The sequence below is a fragment of the Vicugna pacos genome, chromosome 7 (assembly GCF_048564905.1).
Source record: "Vicugna pacos chromosome 7, VicPac4, whole genome shotgun sequence".
In the NCBI taxonomy this organism is placed as follows: domain Eukaryota; kingdom Metazoa; phylum Chordata; class Mammalia; order Artiodactyla; family Camelidae; genus Vicugna; species Vicugna pacos.
The window spans coordinates 21,033,270-21,058,765 of NC_132993.1; the positions used below are offsets into that span (position 1 = coordinate 21,033,270).

A 25,496-nucleotide genomic window follows, 5' to 3' on the forward strand; every position below is an offset into this window, starting at 1 on the left:
ATCTAAATAGTCTCACTTAGTCCTCATCGCAAGTCTATTAAGTAGATATTATGATCTCCAGTTTACAAACAGGGAAACCGAGGCAAAGAGAAGTTACAGACCTCAGGGCACGTGGAATTAGCTGAGCAGGGATCTGAACCCAGCTCAATTTGCTGTTACAGTAAACGGGCAAGGAAGGGGAAAAGCTGAACTGGGAACCCCAGGGTGATGGAGTAACCCAAGGCGCAGACAGACCGGCTCTCTCAGAACTCACAAGCAATGAATTTGTGGGTTTTTAGGGCCTGCTGTAGGATCATATGTGGGAGAAGTCACCCTCACCCCCTCCCAGCTTCCTGCTCTCCTGGGGGCTCTCCTGAGCCAGGGCTGGGGTCAATGTACCCATCAAGGAAGCAGGCGCCACGGGGCTGGATGACAGACACCAGAAGCCCTCCCTGAACAAAGACTGGGTGGGAGGCGGCCTGGTGTGTCCCCACCCCGCCTCTCCCAGCGCCTGCTGAGCTGAGACCACAGACAGCGAGGCAGGCAGGCGGGGCGAGCATGGCCAGGGCAGCGGCTGCTCTGCTGTCCCTTGTCCTGCAGCTCACAGGCCTGGCGCTGGCCCCGGCGACGGGCAGGGGTAAGTCGGGTTGCCTAGGGCTTGAGGAAGGCTGGGCAGGACCCCACCTCTTGCTCAGCCAAGTCTGAGGGAACGGCTAGGGGCAGGGGTCTGCCTCTCTGGGCCCTGCCTTGGGGTGCGTGTGCCCCTCAGTCCAGCCTGAGCCTTCCCCCTTGCTTGGTGAAGGAGCCAGCATGGTTGGGGCAGCAGGGAGGCTAAGGCATGGGGTCCAGGAGTGGGAGGGGTCTTCCTGCTCTGCCTGGGGAGGAATTCCTGCAGGCAGCAGTGGGGGAGAGGCTGCCCTGGAATCTGGGAGTCTGAAGTTAATTACTTGTCTTGAGAAAGGGGAAAAAAAAGGAGGCCCGCCATGGGAGCTGACTTTGAGTCTCTGGGTCTGGCTTTCATCCAGAGGGCAGGCAGGAATAGCGGGGCCAGTGCAGGGACTGTGCGGGGGAGGGTGAGGGGAGCCAAGGACAGTTCCTTGGGGAGCAATCAGGCTTTGTGCAGCAATCAGGAGCTCTTTCTGCAGGTCTCTCCAGGCAAGGGACTGGCCCTATCTTCCCTGAGGGTCCCAGAGGACCCCCAGCTTCTCCCTGAGCAGGCTTGTAGGGAGTGTCCTGAAAGGAAGGATCATAGGGGTGGGGTGTTGAGCTGGGGTGGAAGGTTTAAGATGCTGAAACCCCATTCTTGGCCGCTCTTCATGGGGCTGGGAAGGAGGCTCACCGAGACAGAGAGCCACTCCATGTGACTGGCACCCTGCCCGAGGGTTGGGGGTGGGAACAGCCACAAGAGATGTGGGTGTCGGGTGTTAGAACTCCAGATGTGGGGGGCAGTATGATAAGTGACACTTGGGAAAGGTCACACTCGCCACTGGGAACCTTCAGATGTCTGATTTAGAATCGGTTTGCCAGGAGAAGAGGAGCAGGTGGAGGGAGGGTGTCTTCAGCCTCCTAGGTGGAGACAGAGCGGAGAGGAAAAGAGCTGGGGGTAGGGGGAGGGGAGTTGGGAGATGACTGGGTGAGACCAGAGACTGACGGGGTTTGGGAGGAGAAGGAAGAGAAAAAAAAAGAGGAGGAGCCCCAGATTTCTGGGTCGGTGGGGATGGTATTAACCAAGACAAGGAACTCAGGACAAAGCAGGTTTGGACAAAAGAGGACAATTTAGATTTTGGACTAGAGTCTCTAACCCCCCTCGGTGGTGGCAGTGGGGTCTGGGGGTGTGAGCAACCTTGTTTCCCTGCTTCACACCCAGGCCCGGCCTCACTAAGGAGCTGTCTCTGTGGACAGACCCTCCCCTCTCCCTCCTCCTCTTCCTCCTCCTCGCTCACCTCCTGCTCCAGACCCTCTGCTGCCCTGCCCACCCCCACGGGGCAGGGGGGATGATGTTTGTGGGAACCAACGCCTGGAGTCAGACTACCCCCACAGCCATTACTTTCTTGACTTCGGAGAGAAGAAAGTGAGGTGAAGTGGAGGTCCCCACGCCCAGGCCTGAACCCAGAGGAGCCCCCTCCTAGGACCCAGTGTCATCTAGCGCCCTGAAAGGCTGTCTTCATTCTGCTGGGGCCTTGAAACCTAGTGGGTCCCTGTGAGCACCTTCTCCAAACACTTCAAGAAATGGAGCCAAGTCCTGCTCTCTGGAGCCCACCCTGCCCAGGGTGGGGTCCCCAGGCCTCTCTGCCACAGCCCTGGAAAACAGTGGCACAGCTTGGGAGTGAGGGCAGAGAGCAGAGTTGCCCCTCTCTGCGCACAGAAGTGGTGCCCTTTCTCACAAGTGAAGATAGGCAGTTGAAGGGTGGGGTCTGCTCACACCAGACTCCCCCAGGACCTGAAAGCAGCCCGCCTTTCTCACACACATCTGTCTCCCTCTCCTGTCCTCAGCCTGTGCTGGCCTGTTGGGCCTCCCAGCATGACTTGTCAGTTCCCCAGGCTGCCCCTGGCCAAGTCTCTGGCCCAAGTGAGGATGGACAACCCTGACATGGTCCCCCACTGCTGGCGACTCCTGTAGAGTCAGGGCTGGCTACAGGGGGGCCCTGGTCTAGATCCTCCTCCCACAGCTCCCAGTGAGGTGGTGTCCCTGGGGCTTGTATCTGACTGAGGTTCTTACTACTTAGGAAAGCTGGTCTGGGTCCCTTTTGTCCCCCTAGGACTCCCTCTCCCTCCTCCCATGCTTTCACTCCAGCCCCATCACAGGCCATCTCTCCTTCAGTGGATGGTGGGTGGCAGGTGGACAAGTGTGGGGCACAGGATGGACACTGCTGGAAAGACAAACCCTGGAAACGTTGCTAGCCCGTCACCCATAGGCCTTCTCTGGATTCTTATGCTTCAGGTGGGGCTGTCCCCAGGGAGCCCCCCGGGCTTGCTGACATCCATGACTACCAGCCGCAGGCACAGCTCCACATTCCTTCTCCTGCTGGGGGCCCCTGGGAGCGGCGGCACCCCCTGGAGGAGCGGCTGGGCAGACTGGAGGCTGAGATGACGGAGCTCAGAGACCAGGTACCATTGGAGGCTGGTGGGTATGTGTGGGGTAGAGCAGGCCTGGTGTAGCAGGAGGAAAGGAGAGAAGGGTTGGACCTGGGGGGGTGGCCCGTGGGACCCTGAAAATAGAGTTTTGTTTTAAATGCACACAGAAAGGTTCTTATCTGAAGAGTTCTTTAGAGCAGTTCTTTCATACAAATGAAGAACCCTCTGGGTATTTGCTTTGTCAATCAGATTTTCATCTTCTTCCATGTATTTGGCAAACATGGCGCGCCTACTATATATAAAGCATCACCAGGACAGATTTTGGATGGACAAAGGTCTTTAATTATTAGGTCATGAGTACTGGCTCACCTTTTGTCCAAAGGAGAGGACTGGGGGCCCCCTGCTTTCCTGGGAGCCTGTCCAGACCCCAGGCCCTGAGAACTGGGACTGTTTGAACTGGATGCTGCCTGGAGGGGGATCCACTTCTGCTCTGAAACTTTCAAGTTTCCTTCTCCTCCTGGCTAGGCTTCCACACCCCGTGAGTCTGCAGGAGGTGGTGGGGGAAGCTGAACCAGAGCCTCCTACCTCCCCACCTCTTTCTCCAGAACAAAGACCTGCAGGGGAGGGTGAGGCAGCTGGAGTCCTGTGAATGCCACCCAGCTCCTCCCCAGTGCTGGGGGCTGGGGCGGGCCTGGCCCGAGGGGGCTCACTGGGAGCCAGATGCCTGCACATCCTGCATCTGCCAGGACGGGGTTGCACGCTGTGACCCCAAGCCCGGCCTGCCCTACTGCCGTGGTGAGTGCCATTCACCTGCCTAGTGGCATCACCTCGGGGCATGGAGATGGCCCGGAGCACCTGAGTGAGAGCCCTATCTCCCCCTCAGGCTGCAGCCACGATGGTCAGGCCTATGGCAATGGGGAGACCTTCTCCATAGACGCCTGCACCACCTGTCGCTGCCTGGTGAGTTCCCACAATCACCCTGGATATTCCACACCTGTCCCCTTCAATTGTCTGCCTCACCTCGGCTACCTGTTCCTGCTGTCTGGTGTGCGGACTAAGTAGTGGGGTCTGCCTGCCCGTCCTCCCAAGACACTGGTGGCCTTCGGCTGATTCCAAATAGTTCTACTTTCTGGAGTTCAACCCCCGTGCACACAGTGGGGTGTCTGTCTTCATACCTGTCTCCTCACCTGTGGATCCTCACTGTCCCTGCTCATCCACCTATCCATGTCATCCACCTCCTTCTTCTTCCTCACTTGGTTCCACATCCACCTTCTTCTGGCCTTTCCTTTCTCATTCCTCGTTCCCTTCCTAAGATCTCTCCACTCTGAGGAATTTGCTGGCAGCCGGAAGAGACGGTTTCTGAGGGTCGAGAGTGGCAGGAGATAATGGGGTGGGGGAAGGACATCGCTTTTCTGTCCTCGGGTCAAGGGTAGCCCCGTACTCTGAGCCAACTCAGCCTCTTGTTCCTCTGGTGGGTCCCAGCCTGGGGTGAGGTTTTGGTTCTGGAGACCGTACCCTCCAGGGTTCTGATGCTGCTGCTCCACAGGAAGGAGCCATTACCTGCACTCAGAAGCCATGCCCCAGAGGACCCTGCCCGGAGCCGGGGGCCTGCTGCCCGCACTGCGAGCCAGGTCAGCCTCCTGCCAGCCCCAGCCCCACCTCCTCCACTTGCCTGCTTCCTGCCATGTGCCCAGAGAGTGCATGTCACTTGCTCTGGCAGTGGTTAGCGGAGTTTAGAACCAAAGCCCAAGTCAGCAAATGTTGCCTCTGGCCTGGAACTGAGCCAAAGGCTCTATATAATCTTGTTCCTTTCCTCAGGGAGCTACTAATGGAGCTGAGAAGATAAACGTATATAGCTAATATAATGCAAGATTTAAGAGCCAATGAACAGAGGAAGAGGAGGTGTAGAAAGGTAGTAAGTGGTTAGTTGCCAGAGGAGAGGGCAAGAAGGCAGGGGAAGCCCACCCAGACTCAGTGGGCAGGGAGGGCTCTATAATCAGTCCTCCCAGCTGGATCTTCAGGGGAAATTGGGGTTTCACCAGGAGAGGGCGTACTTGAGGGCCCTCTGGGCACACAGAGTAGGGAACAGAGTAGAGAGAGGTGTGTATCAGGAATTCAGTCTGGGACGGCCAATGGGAACAGATTGCCATAAGCCTTGCATGTTGGACTTTCTTCCGTGGACAATGGGGAGCCACTGAAGGCTGAAGAACCAGAGTGTGGCAGGTTCAAAGAGGCATTTTTGGAATATTCATCTGCTATGGGCTAGATGCAGAGAAACCAGTTTAGGGGGCTATTACAGCAGGTGCCTAGGCATGGAGCCAGGGGCGGCAGTGGGCTGCAGAAGGAGGGGTGTTTCTAAAGAACACGGTTGGATCCCACAGAATAGCGGACTCCAGGCGTGGGAAACTAGGAAGTCTGTGTTTCACACACACACACAATAAGTGATATGAAGAGAGCTTAAAGCGAGTGGAGGCAGCAGCTCAGCTGGGGGTGTTACTAGCTCATAGTCAGGAAGATACTGTTGCCAGGCTTAGCAAATGAAAATATGAGATGCCCTGTTGTATGTGAATTTTAGATAAATTTTGCACATTCTGAAGTAAATGCTAAAAAATTATGTGTTGTTCATCTGAAATTAACATTTAACTGGGTGTCCTGTAGTTTATCTGGCAACTCTACCCCAGGAAGAATGTCAGCTGGTAGTTTAAAAGGTGGGACAGTGGCTCAGGGGCCAGTGAGGTCTGGAAATGTTTTCTGAAAGTCTTGTCCAGAGATGAGAAATAAAATCTTGGGAAATGATAGATCTCAAAGAAAAAGCACACATGCACACATAGCTTGTAGAGCACGTGGTATCTCAGGGCCACTACTAGCCCATATGATGTCTTTGGTGAAACGGGGGTGGGGTGATAATTAGGTTTACTTATTTATTTACAGTTAAAGAAGGTACTGGGGATTGAACCCAGAACCTCATGCATGCTAAGCATGCACTCTACCACTTTAGCTATACCTTGCCTGTTGGTGAAATTAAAAAAAAAGGGGGGGGGACCCTTTCCTCAACACTTCTATGTGTTGTAAAATAACGGAAATCTACCCATTATGTTTGAGTCAGACACTATACTGCCATCTGCTGGGAAGTTGTAGTAAATATCAAATCTCTATCACCTGAATGGTGCCCCTTTGATGTGGTGCCCTTGTCTGTTCTTCTGCCCCAGTTCTCTGGGTCTCTTAGTTGGGGGCCTGGCCCTGGTTTTGCAGGCTGCCCTGGAGGCCACAGGGATGGGGAAACATGGCAGCCAGAGCCTTGTGTCATCTGCACCTGCCAGGTAAGGGAATCCAAGCCCGGCCCTGGCCATCACCCATGTCCCTGCTGCTCGGTGTACCGCAGGCCTGGCAGTGCCAAGCCCGTCTGGGGGCCTGGCAGGGCTGCTGCTGCTGCCACCCAGGCATTGAGGCCTGGAGTCTGCTAGGCCTGGTACGCCAGCAGAGAAACGACTTGGGCTGTGGAGAAAGCGGGAGGGCTCAGTGTCTGACCCACAGGCAGGGACCGTGCGATGCCAGGGGCCCTCATGCTCAGAGCTCAACTGCCTGGAGAGCTACGCCCCACCTGGGGAGTGCTGCCCCATCTGCCGGCCAGGTGACCTCCCCCCTGCCCTGCCTTCCATCCCTTCAGCCCTAGAGGGTTCAGTATCTACTTGGGATCATGCCTTCCCTTGGGTGATGTCCCCACCCTGCTCTCTGCTGACCAGCCTGTCACCCTGGCATCCCTCCCCAGGCTGTGAGTATGAGGGGCAGCTTTATGAGGAGGGGGCCAACTTCCTGTCCAGTTCCAACCCTTGTCTCCAATGCTCCTGCCTGGTGAGTCCCCCAACCTTGGCCCAGGCCCTGCTCCTCCTGGGACACCCCCACCTGCCCTGGGCTGTATCTGCCACTCCTTCAGCCCCTCACATGCCTTCCAAAGCCTAATGCCAGAGAGATTCTCCCTCCATCCCCACCCTGTACCCCACCCTTCCAAGGGTGCCAGACACCTGCCCACCCTGCTGTCTCTGGGAGCCAGCCCCAGAGGCAGTGCAGCTGTTGGCGCATTACAGAGGAGCCTGGTTCGCTGTGTGCCCGTGGAGTGCCCGCCCATCCCCTGTCCTGAGCCTGTCCTGAGGCCTGGACAGTGCTGCCCGACCTGCCAAGGTGAGAGCCCTGCCCCTTCCCTGGTGGAGCTCCAGGTGGGGCTGTCATGCCGTTTCTTCAACCCAGAGCCCACTCTGCTGGCCTCTGACCTGGGGGGTTCCATCAGTGGAGGAGCAATGCCTTGGCCATGCCTGCTCTAGAGCTGGAAAGCCTAGGCTCACATTCTGCCCTTGTCACTTAATGGTTGTGTGCCTCCGAGCGAGGTACTCCATGCCTCAGTTCCCCATTTGTAAGGTGTGGATAATGATAGTATATACCTTAAGAAACGTAGACTGTTAACCTGCTTTGTGCATGTAAGACAGAGTGAGCCCTCGAGGCGGACCACTAGAGGGTGACACTGAGTCACACACCAGCACTGTCACCAAGGCAGGATTAGTTTAAGCACAAGATACTATGGAAACTCAGGGGAAGGGGCCCTAATCGAGCCTAGGCACAAAAGAGAAAGTGTCCTGGAGGTGGCGTGTCAGGAACGAACCTAAAGGCTAAGGAAGGGCTGGGTATAGCTCAGTGGTAGTGTGCATGCTCGTTAGCGTGCACGAAGTCCTGGGTTCAATCCTCAGTACCTCCATTTCAAAAGATAAAATATTAAATTTTTTTTTAATTTAAATAAATAAATAAATAAATAAATAAATAAATAAATAAATAAATAAAAGTAATATTTTTTTTTAAAGGCTAAAGAACGGTTAGCTAGGTGGAGTTCAGAAATAGAAGTAGAGGGCAGAACAGAGCAGAGGGCATTCCAGGAAAAAAGGCACTCAGTGTGAGGTGGGTGTAGGTTAGTTGAGAAGGTGCAAGCACCAATGGCCAAAGCTCACAGTGAGAGGTGGGGTGGGGCCAGTGTCAGGTGGGCGTGGCCATGCTGAGGCCTGGAAGGCCTGGAAGGGCAACTAAAGAGCTTGGGCCTTACCCTGCCTAGGGGGCTGGGAGCAGGGGTCTAGGTAGAGGCAGGATCTGGTCTGGTTTAGGCTCAGAGGGCATGTGGAAGTGGGTGAGGCTGAAGCTGGGTTCTAGGTTGGCTCCCACCAGGCCTCCTCTCTCCCCGTTTCCCCCCAGCCCAAGGCTGCACAGAAGGTGGTTCTTACCAGGAGCATGGCCAAGAGTGGACCACACCTGGGGACCCCTGTCGGATCTGCCAGTGCCGGGTGAGCTCCTATGCTGCTCCTGGGCTATCCCCATCCCCACCCCCCGGGCCCCAGGCCTGCCATAGTCATTCCTGCATTCCACTGAACATATCCCAAAAGGCACTGTGAGGGAATAGAGATGGAGGAGACATAATCCTGGATGCTGTGAGGGTGGGGAAGGGGTCGCACCCTCTATCCAGTTCTGAGCGGAGCAGGCGGGCAGCACAGGTTTGGGAACGGACTCAAGGAGCTTCGGGCTACAGGAGTGAGGCTGGGCAGGATGTGACAGGCAGCCCAGACTCCAGGGAGGGAGAAGCACAGACTGGCTTGAGGCATCTAGAATTCTGCGGTCTGATCAGTAGCTACTGCACGTGGACACTGAGCCCTTGAAATGTGGCTGTCCTGTTTAAGATGGGCTATAAGCATAGGATATACACTGGATTTCAAAGACTTAGTACAAAAGAAAGGAATGTAAAATATGTCATTAACACTGCTGATTACATGTTGAAGTACCATTTTGGATATATTGACTTGAGTGGAATGTAATATTAAAATTTAGTGTCATCTATTTCTTTTTACTTTCTGAAATCTGACTACTAAAGAATTTTAGATGATGTATGTGGTTTGTGTTGTATTGCTATTGGGCAGCACAGATCTAGAAAATCTTCATGCACGGGGTTTACTTAGGTCTTAACGGGTGAGTAGGATTTGAGCAGGGAGAAATGGGGAAAGCCCCTCCAGGTGCTATAGACTGAATATGTCCCCCCCAAATTCATATGTTGAAATCCTAACCCCCAAAGTGATGGTATTAGGAGGTGGGGCCTTTGGGAGGTGATGAGGTCATGAAGGTGGAGCCCTTATGAAGGGAATTAGTGCCTTTATTGAAGAGACCCTGGAGAGCTCTCTCGTCCCTTCCACCATGTGGGGACACAAGCAAGAAGACAGCCATCTATGAACCAGGAAGGGGGCTCTCACCAGACACTGAAACTGCCATCACCTTGATCTTGGACTCTCCAGCCTCCAAAATTGTGAGAACTAAATTTCTGTTACCGGTCACCCGGTCTATGGTGATTTTAATATAGTAGCCTGAGTGGGCTAAGACACCAGGTGTAGGGAAGAGTCAGGGCAAAGCCTGGGGGAGGACAGTGGGGACATGGAGGCCCAGGCAGGGTGCACGCCGAGGAGGGCTGTGATTTATGGGGGCTGAAGCCAGAGCCACAGAGCTTCCTGACAGCTTGCCAAGGACTAAGGACTCCACTGTGAAGCCCGGGGAGCACCCAACTCCTTGGCAACCATGTACTTCCCCTCCTCGTTCCCACTGACACCCCACACCTCCCCCAACCTGTGAGAATAGTCACTGGCTGCCCAGATACTTACGGGGCCGGAGGTAGTAAGCCCAGGTGGAGGTGTGAACTCCAGGGATGGTCTGTCTGGGAAAGACCCTGGGGAGTAGCAGCAGCTTCAGTTACTGTGTAACCGCCAGCTTCCAGAGGTGGACGCCACGGCACACGCTGACCTCATCACCATAACAAGGCTATGACAACAGGACTATCATTGTCTCTTTTTTTTCAGATGAGTAAACTGAGGCACAGAGGACTTCAGTGACAGGCTGGGTTATGTATCTGTATTAGTTTCTAGGGCTACCATGATAAAGTACCACAAATGGAGTGGCTTCAACACAGAAATCAATTGTCTCACGGTTCTGGAGGCAGACGTCTGAAACTGAGGGGTCAGCAGGTTGGCTCCCTCCGAGGGCTGTCAGGGAGAATCCGTTCCAGGCCTCCCGAGCTCTGGTGGTTGGCCGGCCATGCTTGGCATCCCTTGGCTTCTGCCTTCATCTTCACATGTTGCTCTCCCTGTATGAGTGTGTCTCTGTCCAAATTTCCACTTTTTATAAGGACAGCAGTCATTGGATTAGGGGCCACCCCACTCCACTCTGACCTCATCTTAATTGATTACATCTGCTATGACCCTATTTCCAAATAAGGTCACATTCCAAGGTCCTGGGGGTTAGGGCTTCAACATAAGAATTTGAAGGGGGACACCATTAACTCATACAGCATCTAAAGTGGGTAGCTGGGACTTGAATGCTGTTTCCTCCACTTGCTGAGCTCTGATGACCCCTTCCCCTGCCCACTCTGCTCCCTTCCAGGAGGGCCACATCCAGTGCCGCCAGCGAGAATGTGCCAGCCTGTGCCCATACCCTGCCCGGCCCCTCCCGGGCACCTGCTGCCCCGTGTGCGATGGTGAGTCGGGGGTGGGGCCTGGAGGGGCTCAGAAAGCTGATGGACGGCTCCGTCAGGCCTCTCATGAAGGCCAGGACATTGAATGGTAGGGGCCCCTGAGGAGGATCTAAGGCACCCTCTTCCCAACAGGCTGTTTCCTAAACGGGCGGGAGTACCGCAGCGGGGAGCCCGTGGGCTCTGGGGACTCCTGCTCGCACTGCCGTTGTGCTGTGAGTGTGGCTGCCCCGCAGGGAGGGCCTGGCTCCTGGGCCTGCCTCTCCCATGCTGACCAGGTCCTGTTGGCAGAACGGGAGTGTCCAGTGTGAGCCTGTGCCCTGCCCGCCCACGCCCTGCAGACACCCAGGCAGGATCCCCGGGGAGTGCTGCCCAGCCTGTGACAGTGAGTGGGGGCTCAAGTCACCGGTGGGAGGGCAGGCACTGCTCCAAGAGAGGCTCTGGGTCCTGGGGGTGGGGAGTTGCTTCCATTGGCCCTACAGGAAGCCCCCTTGAACTAAAGTACACGGGAAATCCTTTATAAACCTAGGCTCTGTCACTACAGGTGAGGGACAAGTTCTCACCTTACTTAATGACACACTGGACACAGTGGTGGCCTGTCACTCCTGGGTGTGAGGGGAGGCTGGCAGGGTCTCCTGGAGGACAAGGGTGGCTGTCCTTGTCAGGTTTGGGGGTGAATGCCTTGGGTGGCATGAGGCTTCCCTATCCAGCCTTGTCCCCCAGTCCCACTGTTGTCCTGTCCAGGCTGCGAGTACCAGGGACACCAGTATCAGAGCCAGGAGACCTTCAGCCTCCAAGAGAGGGGCCGCTGTGTCCGCTGCTCCTGCCAGGTAGGCAGTCCCGCCATCTCACGCCCCAGATCTGTCTTGTCCCTTGAAGGCCTCTCACCCAGCCTCCCTCCTAGACCGGCGAGGTCTCCTGTGAGGAGCAGGAGTGCCCAGTCGTCCCCTGCACCCTTCCTGACTCTGGCCCTCAGTTCTGCCCAGGTATGTGTGGAGTTGGGGGGCAACCACAAAAGAGTGCTTCTGCCAGAACTAGAGGTGGAGGAGCATTCATTCACAGTAAAGCAAGGGGGCATTACTAAGTCCACCAGTCATTCCAGAGTGTGTTCAGAGGCTGCTGAGGGGATGGCAAAGTCAGGGTCCTGGGAAGGGTCCTGTGGTCTGGGAAGAAAAGGATGGGTGGAGGTGTCCAGGTTGCCATGGTGACAGCTTCACCCTGCTTGTAGCCTGCGTGCTTGATGGAGAGGAGTTTCCTGAGGGGGTCCAGTGGGAGCCTGATGGTCAGCCCTGCACCGCCTGCTCCTGTCAAGCTGGGGTGCCTGTGTGTGGGGCTTTGCTATGCTCCCCGGCCCCCTGCGAGCACCCAACCCAGCTTCCTGGTGAGTGCCCCACCCCAATCTAGCTTTCTTCCTTTCTTTGCCCAGCCCACCCTGACTAGCTGGGTTCTGATCAACCTACCCCACTCAGGTGCCTGCTGCCCCAGCTGTGAGAGCTGCACGTATCATGGCCAAATGTATGCCAATGGGCAGAACTTCACAGATGCAGACAGCCCTTGCCACACCTGCCGCTGTGAGGTACGTCCCCAGGCTTGCTTCTGCCCTGCTGAGCCCCTCCCGGGGCCCGCCCCCATTGCTCTCTCACCTGCTCTCAGGATGGGACCGTGACGTGCTCCTTGATCGACTGCCCTCCCACAACCTGTGCCAGGCCCCAGAGCGGACCCGGCCAGTGCTGCCCCAGGTGCCCAGGTACGGGCTTACTGCACCTGTATGGCTCAGGGGACCTTAGACCCTGCCCTCCCACAGCCCCATGGGCCCAGCCGATACCTTAGAAAGCAGTGGCCTTCTGACTTCCTTTCAGTCTGACAGGGCTTGGAGCTCTCTGGAACTCACAGGGCATGGACGGGAGAGAGGGGAGATTTGTTTGTCCCTTCACGTTACTGCACCCACTTCCCTCCTATCCTGTACTTCCCCTTCCAGTACCCCCGCTGCTCAGATATATACATGTATCTGCCGGTGTAACACTGGTTCAGGCAACAGATGTTTGAGTTTTCCAGTTGGGAGACGAGGAGGTGGGATACAGTATGCCCTGATCCTGGCCCACGTGGAGAGTGTGCAGGGCGTGTGTCCCCAACCCAGGCACGCACACGCATGAGCCCTTCGGCTTTCACCCTCAGAGACACATAAATCTGCCTGCAGGTAAAGGGACTGAATGCACACCTGCACACACACACACACACACACGTGTGTGCTCAGAGATACCCCTGCCTGTGTACACAGCCCCTCTTCCTCTCTCCCTCCATGGGGACAGCATCCAAGTGGCACTTCTGCAGTGGCTCTGGACTCAAGGGTAGAGGGCTTGTCAGCCTGCTCCTCGAATTGTCAGTCTTTGTCCCCACTCCTACCCCTCACCCCCACCCCACTGCGCAGACTGCAACCTGGAGAAAGAAGTATTTGTGCATGGCGAGAGCTTCTCCCACCCCGGAGACCCCTGCCAGGAATGCCAGTGCCGCGAAGGCCACGCCCACTGCCGACCTCGGGCCTGCCCCAGGGCCTCCTGTGCCCACCCGCTGCCTGGTGTCTGTTGCCAGAACAACTGCAATGGTGAGGTGGATGGGATGGGGGTGGTCTCTTGGGATGGCTTGGCCGCATCACTAGGCATTTAGGACCGGAAGGGCAACACGCCCTGGGGGGAGGAGGGCCTCTCCCAGGCCTATAGCTGCCCCCTCCCCTAGGCTGCGCCTTTGGTGGGAAAGAGTATCCCAATGGAGCAGATTTCCCCCACCCCTCTGACCCCTGCCGCCTGTGTCGCTGTCTGGTGAGTCTGCCACCGGGTTGGGAGGAGGAGCCCAGGGGAGGGGGGCTGGGACTTAAGGAGACCAGGAGAGGTCCGCCAAGGCCGGCATGGGAGGGGTCGGGCGGGGGGGTTCTCAGCCTTCCACCGCTAGCCGCGCCTGATGTGGTCTACCTGTCCTCTGCAGAACGGCAACGTGCAGTGCCTGGCCCGCCGCTGCCCACCCGTGCCCTGTCCAGAGCCCACCCTGCTGCCGGGAGAGTGCTGCCCGCAGTGCCCCGGTAGGAGCTGCAGGGCTCGCTGCTTCTCCGGGGAGCGGGGTGGGTCCCTCTCCGCAGCCTTCGCTGCATCCCCTGACGCCTGCTCTCTGGCTGCAGCCACCTTTTCTGATTGCCCTCGGCCCGGGGGCGAGGTCCCCGCCCGCCACCAGGAGCACTTCTCCCCGCCCGACGACCCCTGCCGACGCTGCCTCTGTCTGGATGGCTCCTTGTCCTGCCAGCGGCTGCCCTGCCCGCCCACGCCCTGCGCCCACCCGCGCCAGGGGCCCTGCTGCCCCTCCTGCGACGGTAATGCCCTGGCTGTACCCCTCCCCACCCCTGCCACCTGCTTCTTCCAACTCCTCCCCAAGGCCTTGCCTTCTTGGTCTCCCGCTAATTCTGCGTCCTTCCTTCTCTAGCCCTGGGCGGGGGTCCACCCTGACTCCCCTTTCCTACTGGCCCACCCCTCCCACATCGGGGTTCTCACTAAGAAAGTGGGGGAACAGTGCCCACCCAGTCTGCAGGGCCTGGGAGGCCGTGTGCCTGGTACATGAACTCCACGGCCCCTCAGCCCCTCGCCTGCCCCCTAGGGTGCCTGTACCAGGGGAAGGAGTTCGCCAGCGGGGATCGCTTCCCTTCACCCACTGCCCCGTGTCACGTCTGCCTCTGCTGGGAGGGCAGCGTTAGCTGCGAGACCAGGGCCTGTGCCCCTGCACGGTGCCCCTTCCCTGCCAGGGGTGACTGCTGTCCTACCTGTGACGGTGAGGAGCAGGGGACTGTGGGGGTGGGGGGGTGGGAAGGCTGGGCAGCGACATCTTTACTGCCCTAGAGTGGGTCCAAAATATTTACTACCTTAAGAAAAATGCCCTGGACCAAAGCCTGGATTTTTCTCCTGCCTCTGATGCTGTTTGGCTTTGTGACCTTGAAGAATTTACATAATCTCTCTGAACCTAATTTTTTTTCAATTAAAAATACATTTTATAAATGTGTATTTTTATAGAATGCATAACATTTTTGCAGGATGGTAACATAAAATTTACCATCTTCACCATTTTTAAGTGTAACTCTGGGCCTAATTTTAACTCCTGTAAAAAACAGAGGGTTGAACTAGACCCAGTTCCCCAGTCTTTGGTCACTCTTAATTATCTCAGAAATTTTTGCTACATACCCTCTACCACCTGAAACTTTATTTATTTAATGTTTTTCTTCAGATTAACTCACTTTCAGAAAGGAGCCTTGATATCTTACTGTAAATGAAAAATGAAATTTGCAAGGTATAGAAGATTACCATAAAAATGAATCCAATTAAAATAAAATATTAAATTCAAGTCAGATACTTTTGCCTGCCAAAGCTTTGAGCTGAGACTCACTCACTCTCTCTCTTTTTTTTTTTAAAGACTTTTTTAGAGCAGTTTTAATTTCACAGCAGAATTGAGAGAGTACAGAGATTTCTCATGCCCCCTGCCTCTACACGTGCACGGCCTCCTCCGTTATCAACACCCCCACCAGAGTGGTACACTGGTCACAATTGATGAACCTACATTAACTCATCAGTATCAACCAAAGTGCCCTCTCTTTTTTAGTGTCAGAGAGCTGCTAAGGTCAGGCTGCCGCCACCCCGGGACCCTCTCTCCTTCCTTGGTTAATCAGAAGCCTTAAAAGAGCATTGGAAAGAGGGTTCCTTGGGTCCATGCCACCTAAGTCACCTCAAGCAATTCCGAACTCTACTCGGGTTGGGAACATTGAGACCTTCTGGCCAGGGAGCTTCTTCGCAGGCTGAAGAGAAGAAAGTTTGCCCTTTGGCCAATCTAACCCCCAGACTCCTTTGCCACCTGCCTGGATTTAGTCCTCCCCCACCTTCTGGGTCTTTGAGGCCTTGGACTCAGGCCAGGCAAGTCCAGAGCCCGATGATTGGTCTCCTCTCGCCGATTTCTGCCCCTCTGCCCTGCCCTCCTTGTCCTTTCTCGCAGGCTGTGAGTACCTAGGGGAGTCCTACCTGAGCAGCCAGGAGTTTCCGGATCCCCGAGAGCCCTGCAATCTGTGTACCTGCCTTGGAGGCTTTGTGACCTGCAGCCGCCGGCCCTGTGAGCCTCTGGGCTGCAGCCACCCACTCACCCTGTCTGGGCACTGCTGCCCGACCTGCCAGGGTAGACCTGCCCTCCCACTGCCCCTCTCGACTCCCCAGGCCCCCTCCGCCCAATGTCACCCCTCCCTGGAGACAGCCGTGCAGCAAACCCACACCCTGTGTTTTCCTTGGGTTCCTCACCTTGTACCGGTGCCCTCCTCTCCGTCCCCGCTGTCACCTCACATGGACTGTTGTACTTATCAAAGAACCACCTCTCAGCTGCCAGACCTTCCTGCCTTTCCGTTGTCTCGCTGCCTTCCTAAAATACCATATCACCAGACTCAAAATCCTTCGACGGCTCCCTCTGCCCTTGAGTCGCCTAACACGAGGGGCAGCTCCCTTCCCTCCTGGCTTCCTTAGCCCACCTCCCCAGCCCATCTCACCTCTCCCCTTCATTTCCAGGTGTGCCCATCCCTCACATCTTCCCACACTCGCCTGCAGTCTGTGATCCTGCCCCCAGCCCTCCATCCGCTTCATGCAGGCTGATCTCAACCCCGCCCCCCGCTCCCAGGGTCTGGCTGATGTCTTTCCTCCTGTTCCCCACCTTCTCAGCCACTCATTTCTCCCTTTCTGACTCTTTAGCTAAGCTTTGGTAGAGGACCCCAGTCCCATCTGTGTGAGTGTGTGTGAGTGTGAATGTATGTGAGTGTATGTGGGCAGGTGTGAGTGTTGTGGGGGCAGTGGAGGGCTCCACTGATGGCGGCTCTGCCATTGCATCCCTGCTCTGCCAGGATGCCTCTATCATGGGGTCACTGCTGCCCCTGGAGAGACCCTTCCGGACCCACTTGACCCCACCTGCTCCCTCTGCACCTGCCAGGTGAGGCGGCCCTTTGGGAGCTTGAGAACACTTCATCCTTGATCCTCCTCTGGTCAGAAAGAAGTTGTTTCCTCCACGCAGCTGTCACAGGTTACACCCTGCCTGTGACAGCTATCAGGACAGGATTGGGTTCTAGTCCCCCGGGCCGAGAGAGGGTGTTTGGGCCTGGCAGGCTCAGTAGGGGCACCCCACCATGGGGCAGTGTGCAGCCTGGTCTGAGGGTGTGTGACATGGGAGTCGGGAAGTGGCAGCGTGACCTGTCTCCCCCAGGAAGGTTCCATGCGCTGCCAGAAGAAGCCGTGTCTTCCAGCTCTCTGCCCTCACCCCTCTCCAGGCCCCTGCTTCTGCCCTGTTTGCCACAGTGAGCACAGACGCCCCAGCCCTCTAGGCTCTTCCCTGCGCCTCCTCCCTCCCCTTCTGCCAGGCCTGAGGTTGGACTGGAAAATTTGGTATGGCACCCCCCACCCAAGAAATGTGTCACCCACAGACTGCCTCTCCCAGGGCCGGGAGCACCAGGACGGGGAGGAGTTTGAGGGGCCCACAGGCAGCTGTGAGCGGTGTCGCTGTCAGGTGTGGTACGGAGGTGGCAGAGGGGGCGGGGCACCTGGCCTAGGGAGCAAGTCACTGACCCTGCATCTCCTGCAGGCCGGCCGGGTCAGCTGTGTGCGCCTGCAGTGCCCGGCCCTGCCCTGCCCGCTCCAGGTCACAGAGCCAGGGAGCTGCTGCCCTCACTGCAGAGGTATGCCTGGCCGGTGGGGCTGCCCCCTTGCTTCTGTCCCTGGGTCCCATGTCCCTCCATCCACCCCACTTCCCTCTCCTCAGCTCTCCTCCAGCCTCCCCACTCCCCCATTCACCCATCTGGCCCTCCCGCACCTCGGTCCTTGAATTCTCACGATGCCCACCTTCAGCTCTTCCTACCTGGCCCTGGCCCTGGCCTCCCCAGAACTTCTCCCCTTCTAGGCACTTATTGGAATTTCCTCAAAGCCACACCATCTTATAATAATTACTTAATAACTTAATAATATATCATTTATAATAATTACTTAATAACTTAATAATATATCAACTACCCCATTCTCCATTCATAATAATACTGATATAATTGACATTTATTGAGAATATACTATGTGCCAGACCCTACACATACCTCATTTAATCCCCACAAAGATCTCATCAGATAGGTACTATAATTATTCCCCTTTTACAGATGAGAAAAATGAGGTACAGAGAGGTAATGTAACTTACCTTTGGTCACTTAGCCAGTAGGTGGCAGAGTCAAGATTTGCATCTAGGCCATCTAGTTCTAAAATAGGGGACTTTCTTAGCCTGAATGGGCCTTCGCCCCATAAACTGCTCAATATAGTGTAGTTCTCACAACTGGCAGTGTCTCCTTGCCCAGGGAGGTAGGCAGGACAGATGAAATCCCCATTTAACAGATGACAAGACTGAGGCTTGGAGAGATTGAGTTACCTTGGGCACATGGTTAGTGATGGAGCCTTTCATTTATCCCACATGCACTTATTACATGCCTGCTGCATGCCAGGAACTGGTGCTGGTGCTGGGCCACAAGGGACAGCACCTGCTGCCTGGCAGTTGGTTTAGCAAGCAAGCAGACAAGGAACAGGGTTAGAACCCAGGTGGTCTGACTCCGACCCAGTGTCTTTCCCCTCCACCACAGACAGGAGTTCTGCCCCAGGCCACCTTTTCACCATATCCCTGCAGAACCCCCTCCTGGCACCCACATGCCCTACTGACCACCCAGGGTGGGGGTCAGGGGCAGATTCACAGAACCTAGACTCAGAGCTTATCCCTGCCCATCTGGACACAGGCTGCCTGGTTCATGGGGAGGAGCATCCTGACGGCAGTAGCTGGGAGCCTCCCGACAGCCCCTGCTCCTCCTGCACGTGTCACGAGGGTGTCATCACCTGTGCCCGTGTCCAGTGTGTCACCTCCTGTGCCCAGCCCCTCCAGGGTCCTAGTGACTGCTGCCCTCGATGTTCTGGTACTGGGAGCCTTGGGCAGGGCGGGGGATACAGGGAGGCAGTGCCCGGTCAGCATCTCTGTTCCATTGCCCTGGACTGGGTGGCAGAGGCGGACTGTGCCAGCAGAAGTGGCCCCCATTCTTATACACACCCCAATCTCTGAGGCTGGAGGCCCTGGTGGGCAGAGAACCCCACCCCAGGCTGCCAGCCTGAAGTCTCCCTGGTTCTTACCCCGCCCCCCAAGACTGTGAGCACGAGGGTCGGAAGTATGAGCCTGGGGAGAGCTTCCAGCCTGGGGCAGACCCCTGTGAAGTGTGCATCTGTGAGGTAGGTGAGGGAGATGCTGAGAGTGGGGCACAGTGGAGGGGGCAGCCTGGACACTGCAGGGAGCAGGCACTGGGGGGTCAGAGACAGGAGCATGTCCCTGTGGCCAGGAGGTAAGGCAGGGGCTTGGGGTGAGGAGCCAGCAGGGCCAGGAAGTCTGGGGGTGGACATGGGCCACAGGTGCTGGGGGTAGGGGAGGCAGTTGGCAGCCCCCCTGGCTGGAGTGTAGGGTGGTGTGGATGGAAGTTTGGGGGAGACGCCTGCGAAGTGGTTAGGGGCCATATTAGGGAAATTCTATTTGAGAGGTCATGGTAAGCCAGTGGAAGGGCTTTGAGCAGGCAAATGACATCGCAGGTCAGGAGATAAGGCAGTGGGATGGGAGAAGAGGATGGCATGAGAGTGCCGAAGGGTTAAAGGTCACATGAAGATTCAGGCCCAGGTGATTACAGGGAGCAGGCACTGTTATCTCTGAGGATCGAGGCATGGGGTGAGGAGCAAGTCTGGGGAGACACTGAGTCTCGGCAGACCGGCGTCTGACCTGCTCAAGGCATAGAGGAGCCTGGAGTCCAGGGGAAAGAGGGGGCTCTCGGCTTCCATGGCCTAGGACCCACCCCCTATTCACTCATTCAGCTGCAACCTGAAGGGCCTCCCAGCCTTCGCTGTCACCGCCAGCAGTGTCCCGGCCTGGTGGGCTGCCCTGTCAGCCAGCTCCTGCCCCCTGGGCCCCAGCGCTGCTGCCCCACCTGTGCCCGTGAGTCCCTTGATTGGGGGGTAGATAAAGAGGGCAGGGCTGCCACCCCCAAAAGACACTGAAAGAGCCAGCCAGCCCTCCTCCACAGTCACAGCCCCAGCCCCAGTTCTTTTCTAAGACCAGTGGATTGTTCTGGAAGCCCATACCCTGGTGGATGAGACCTGCCCTAAGGGGCACTGAAGAAGCTTGCCAGACCTCTTGATTCTGAAACCTGGCGCATCTTGTCCAGCAGGTGGCGCTGCAAGGCTGCTGTTGTGCTGGGGGCTGGCTTCTTGAGGGCAGCGATGTTAGGACCAGAGGGGCAGTGAGTGGCCCAGCTACATTTGTTAGAATGCACTGCAGGGAGAGAAAAGGAATAATATTTATTAAGCACCTACTGTATGCCATGCACTGTATTTGATGCTTTTGATAAATAGTATCTCATTAAATTTTACCCAGTGAAGTAGGCATTTTTATTCCCCTTTTACAGATGAAGAAATTGAGGTTCAGAGAGATTGATTAATTTGCCTTAAATGACACAGGCACTAAGTGCAGAAGCCAGGATTGGAACCTGGGGCACCTGGCTCACTGTGCTTCCCTTTAGACAATGTGAAAGGAAGTGGGATGGGGAGCAGACCAGGAAGCCTGGTGGTCCTTAGTGACCATTTCCAGGTCCCCCATCCTAGCAGCCTAGCAAAGTTCCTTTTCAAAAGTCCAAAGTTTTCTCTGTTGAAACAAAATGAAAGAGGTTATCTTTCCTGGAGTCCAGGTGCTAGGATTATGCCTTGGGCCCAAGAAATCAAGGGACACAGTGGGTAAGAGGGTCAACTGGGCTTTTGTCCCTTGCTTCCCCTCCCCACATCTCCCACACTGTTCTTGTCTTCACAGAGGCGCTGAGTCACTGCACGGAGGGCCTGCTGGGGTCTGAGATGGCCTCACCAGACCCCTGCTACACCTGCCGGTGCCAGGTGAGCCCTCCTGCCTGGGGGACTCCCAAAGCCTCTTCTTCCTTCTCTATGGGCTGTTGCTGTGACTTCTCTCCTGCAGAAGACATTCCCACTTGCCCCCAGTGACATTCGCCCACTTGTCCCGAATGTCACATTCCACCTAGGTCCTGCTCCCTCCCTGCTGTTCCCTACCTGTGGAGTTTCTATGCCCTTCCACAGGACCTGACTTGGCTCTGCACTCACCGGGCCTGTCCTGAACTCAGCTGTCCCTTGCTGGAGCGCCATGCCCTCCCTGGGAGCTGCTGCCCCGTGTGCAGGGGTATGTCCCCAGTTTTGTTCTGTGCCCTCAGAGCATGAGCTCAGGAGGGAGGCAGGAGGGGTGGCATCCATGGGCCAAGTGGGCAATCTGGGGAATACACTCTGAATGCAGGCTTTGTTCTTTTGTAGAAATGAAGGGCTCTCTATTGGGGTGGAGGAGGGACCCATGATGCATAAGGAGGCAGGGAATGAAGCCTAGATTCTCCAGGCCTGGCCTGAGGCTTGTCAAGGGGGTCAGGGACCCCAGGCCCACTAGCAAGGCATTGCACTGCTGAGCTGACAGCCGGCCCAGAGAAGGGTTCCAGCCTCTGTCTTGCCTGGCTTCCAGGACACTCTGGCCATCCTCCAAGCACTGATGCAGAGGCTGCCATCTAGTAGGTCCCAAGGCAATGGCTGAAGAAATCAACACCATCAGGGTGCTAATTGGATGGGTGGGCACCCCCCTGCTATGGGCCTTCTAGGTGAGCTCATGCAGCTGGAATGACAATGTTCCCCCATCCCTATTTGTTTGTCCTCAGAATGTGTGGTGGAGGCTGAGGGCAGGACAGTGGCAGATGGAGAGAGCTGGCGGGACCCCAGCAACGCCTGTATCACTTGCACCTGCCGTGTGAGCAGGATGGATGGGAGGGTGGGGGGTGGAGAATCTTATAGACAGATAAAGGGAGGAGCCTCAGGACATTGGACCAGAGAATATGGGGCTTGTAACGAATTAGAAAAAGGCGCCCCCTCTAGGTGAGGAAGGAGCAGAGGCATCCCTGTGTGAGGGCAAGGAGCTGAGGGCAGATTTTATCCTCCACTTAAACATGAAGAGGGTGTTCTCGTGGGGCAGGGGCAGAGAAAGAAGGGGCTGCTGCCCCAGTCCCTGATCCAGAAGGCCCCCAGAAGTGTGAAGCCAGGCCCTCCAGACCCTGCTGAAGTCCTAGAACAATGACGTCTGTCCTCAGCGGGGCCACGTGGAATGCCGCCTCGAGGAGTGCCAGGCTCTCTCCTGTCCCCACGGCTGGACGAAGGTGCGGGAGGCTGGCAGGTGCTGTGAGAGATGCCAAGGTGAGGGCCAGGGCTATAGGGGGAGACGGGAACGAGACCCAATGTGAGGGACCCGCAGCAGACCTCGCCCCCTCCTGTCCCCTCAGCCCCCGCCGAGTCGTGCGCGCACCAGGGCCGGCAGGTGGCCTCCGGGGAGCGCTGGGCAGTGGACGCCTGCACCAGTTGCTCCTGCGTGGCCGGCACCGTACGCTGCCAGAGCCAGCGCTGCCCGCCGCTCTCCTGCGGCCCCGTGAGTGCCGCGGTCCGGGTGGTGGGGTGGGTGGGCAAGCGGCACCGCCCTCCTGGTGCACCTGGCGAGAGGGAGGAGGCGGGGTTAGCCCCGGGCCGTGCAGTTCCCGGCGCGGCCACGAGGTGGTGCCCTGACCCCACTAGCAGTGAGTCGGGGGCCCCTGGAGCCTCCCTCGCTATCCTCTGTTCTCCGCGGGGCTCTGCGTGGGGCACCACGGAAACGGCGGCGTGGTCTGACAGCGTCTGGGGCGGAGGCCAGGATGAGGCCCCCGCCCTGAGTCCCGGCAGCTGCTGCCCCCGCTGCCTGCCCCGGCCCGCTTCCTGCATGGCCTTCGGAGACCCCCATTACCGCACCTTCGACGGCCGCCTGCTGCACTTCCAGGGCAGCTGCAGCTACGTGCTGGCCAAGGACTGTCGTGGGGGGAACTTCAGGTGCGCAACTCCCTCTGCCTTTTCCCTGTCCCCCTACACCCGTCCCTGCTGACCACAGCACCCGGGCCTCCCACACTGCAGCGTGCACGTGACCAATGATAACCGGGGCCGGAGCGGCGTGGCCTGGACCCAGGAGGTGGCCGTGCTGCTGGGAGACGTAGCCGCGCGGCTGCTGCAGGGCGGGGCGGTCACGGTGAGCAGAGCTGAGAACCCTGGAAAAGTCAGTCCCACGCTGTCCATTCGTCCTTCCTGACCTCGCTCCTCCTCCCGCCTCCTTTTTCCTCCAGGTGGATGGGAGCCCGGTGGATCTGCCCTTTCTCCAGGAGCCTCTGCTGTACGTGGAGCTTCGGGGACGCACGGTGATCCTGCACGCTCAGCCAGGGCTCCAGGTACGGCCAGGGCAAGTGGGGGCAGGGGAGCCTCGGGCCTGTTCAGGCATCTGTTTCTGTAGAGGGAGTGGGGATACCAGCTACCTTATGGAGTTGAGAATTCTGCCGGATTCTGAGGGGAGGAGAGGAATCAGGGTTAGAGACCTCCAGGTGCAATGAAAGAAATTCTGAGCCTGGTTTCTAATCTTGACTCGCCCACCAAGACACTGGGGCTTTTAGGCCATTACCTTAAGCCAGTCCTCTCTGGGCCTCAGCTTTCCCATCAGTCAAATGGGGGAAGAAATGGGAGGTGGATATAAACTGTGGTCTCCTAGATGGTTTCAGAGATTGCTTCCAATTCCTGTGTCGAAAATTACTTCACTCCTCTCCCTCTAACAACAAGCGCACTTGTAAATTCATAAAATAAGTCTTGTGTACTCTTATGATACAGACTCTATGCTTTGTCCTCAGTAAGGCCTAAATGCCCGAGAATGAATCTCTGGAAGTGGGTTGCATTTCACGTAGGGGCCCACTTCAGGATGCCCACGGGAGAAGGCGCCCTCTTGCAGGAGTTGTGGGCAGCTCTTAACGTCTTCTGTGTATGCCCAGAGCTCTCCAGCATGTCCCCACCTGGCCTTGGCCAGGGCAGCCTCCCTTCCTTGAGGCTCCTCCACCTGTCCATTCTCCTCCTCTACAGCAGGGGGCGCGCTGACACAGTGTTTGCTGCCAGGATGGGCCCCGGGCTTCTTGGGGCTCTTGCCTTTTCCCACCCTCCAGTCGCAGCCTCTCTGCACAGGTGCTGTGGGATGGGCAGTCCCAGGTGGAGGTGAGAGTGCCTGGCTCCTACCGGGGCCAGATTTGTGGGCTCTGTGGCAACTTCAATGGCTTTGCCCAGGATGATCTACGGAACCCTGAAGGGCTGCTCCTGTCTACTGAGGCTGCATTTGGGAATAGCTGGCAGGTGAGTGGCACAGGAGCTGGGGGCTGGGCATGAGTCTCAGAGCAGCCCTCTGGTATGGAAAGTGGGAGGGTTGGGCACAAGATGGTATTTTGGCCTTTCAGGGAGGTTTGGGGCCTCCTTGCCTGTTATGGCGCTGGGGGAGGCAGGATGCCAGTTGAAAGAGGTCTCATATTCTGAAACCTCAAGCCCTGCTATGCCACTCACTGACTGTGTGATCTTGAATGAACTACCTACCTGCTCTGGGTTTTGGTTTGTCTCTCTGTAAAATGGTGACAAAAGAAAAGCAGCTGATGCTTCTTTTGCTGTTCTTGTAGGGAAGTTTTTGAGGCTAAAACAAAATATTTGGTTGAAAGTGCTTTGAGGAACATAGCACACAAAGGTTAGCTGCCAGTGGACGCTGTCATATCAAGGTCTCTTTCCCCATGCAGGTCCCAGAGGGGTCAGGACCTGGGCGGCCCTGTTCTAAGGGCCGCGAGGTGGATCCATGCCGGGCAGCTGGGTACCGTGCCAGGCGTGAGGCCAATGCCCGGTGTGGGGTGTTGAAGTCCTCCCCGTTCAGTCGCTGCCATGCTGTGGTGCCACCAGAGCCGTTCTTTGCTGCCTGTGTGTATGACCTTTGTGCTTGTGGCCCTGGCTCCTCGGGTGACACCTGCCTCTGTGACGCCCTGGAAGCCTATGCCAGCCACTGTCGCCAGGCTGGAGTGACGCCTGCTTGGCGGGGCCCCACGCTCTGTGGTGAGGGGGCAGTGCCCAGTGTGGGTTGGGGAAGGGGTGACAGAGGGCTCAGGTCTGGACAGGGTAGGTACAGGGAAGGTCATAGTGGGGAGCCAAGTGACTAGAACAGTGACCCTTCCTTCCATTCTGCTTGCAGTGGTGGGATGCCCCCTGGACCGTGGCTTCGTGTTTGATGAATGTGGCCCACCCTGTCCCCGCACCTGCTTCAACCAGCACATTCCCCTCAGGGAGCTGGCAGCCCACTGTGTGAGGCCCTGTGTTCCGGGCTGCCAGTGCCCTGCAGGCCTGGTGGAGCATGAAGCCCACTGTATCTCACCGGAGGCCTGCCCCCAAGTCCTACTCACTGGGGACCAGCCACCTAGCGCTCTGTTTGGCCCAAGCCGGGAGCCCCAGGGGCCACCCTGAGCCAGGATGACACTACCAGGACTCCTCAGGCCAGAAGTCTCCCCTTGGCAAGCAGCTCCCACCCTGCCTGGGCACTCAGAGCCCAGGCCCGGGGCCCACAGAGACCCCAGCTGTGTTGAGTTGGAGCAGTAAACTTGGGGCCTCCCCTAAGGTTTCCTTTCGTGTATGTGTGCTTCCTCCTGCTGCAGGGGTTCTGGTGTGGGCTGCTTGGAACCTGGGATCCAGAGGTCAATGTTTCCAGGGTCAGGGTGGTGGCAGCTGTGGGACCTTACCCATTCTTTGCACCTGTACCCCGAGCCATCCCAATACCGAGTGCTCAGGCACTTCCTGGGCCACTCTAAGAGCTGGTGACATAGGGATCCCCCACCTGGAGTAGGGAACAGGAGAGACAATGTGTCTGTGATGACATACAGACACATGTGAAACCCATGTAC

General features: G+C 57.0%; 1 protein-coding gene across 1 annotated transcript; it reads left to right on the plus strand.

Moving 5' to 3' along the window:
• The first annotated feature begins 488 nt into the window (after positions 1–488).
• KCP (kielin cysteine rich BMP regulator) lies at positions 489–25,218 on the plus strand. The gene is made up of 42 exons (XM_072964523.1): positions 489–616; positions 2,921–3,087; positions 3,660–3,849; positions 3,938–4,014; positions 4,601–4,685; positions 6,307–6,374; positions 6,589–6,685; positions 6,824–6,906; positions 7,140–7,233; positions 8,287–8,375; positions 10,507–10,600; positions 10,730–10,809; positions 10,886–10,979; positions 11,339–11,424; positions 11,499–11,580; positions 11,823–11,975; positions 12,064–12,170; positions 12,248–12,341; positions 13,023–13,196; positions 13,328–13,410; positions 13,574–13,667; positions 13,764–13,952; positions 14,234–14,404; positions 15,614–15,790; positions 16,500–16,585; positions 16,856–16,946; positions 17,073–17,155; positions 17,231–17,324; positions 18,414–18,587; positions 18,812–18,894; positions 19,522–19,642; positions 20,510–20,589; positions 20,788–20,887; positions 21,405–21,493; positions 21,831–21,933; positions 22,020–22,162; positions 22,421–22,593; positions 22,675–22,786; positions 22,881–22,982; positions 23,758–23,922; positions 24,351–24,657; positions 24,794–25,218. The coding sequence occupies exons 1-42, from the start codon at positions 538–540 to the stop codon at positions 25,060–25,062; spliced, it is 5,082 nt and encodes a 1,693-aa protein (XP_072820624.1). The 5' UTR covers positions 489–537; the 3' UTR covers positions 25,063–25,218.
• Positions 25,219–25,496: the final 278 nt, after the last annotated feature.

Excerpts from the sequence above, each read along its gene's own strand:
- KCP (XM_072964523.1), top strand. The coding sequence starts at position 538 with ATGGCCAGGGCAGCGGCTGCTCTGCTGTCCCTTGTCCTGCAGCTCACA. Across the intron at positions 12,171-12,247 it reads GCCACACCTGCCGCTGTGAG|GATGGGACCGTGACGTGCTC; the intron begins GTACGTCCCCAG and ends ACCTGCTCTCAG. Across the intron at positions 14,405-15,613 it reads CTGCTGTCCTACCTGTGACG|GCTGTGAGTACCTAGGGGAG; the intron begins GTGAGGAGCAGG and ends CCTTTCTCGCAG.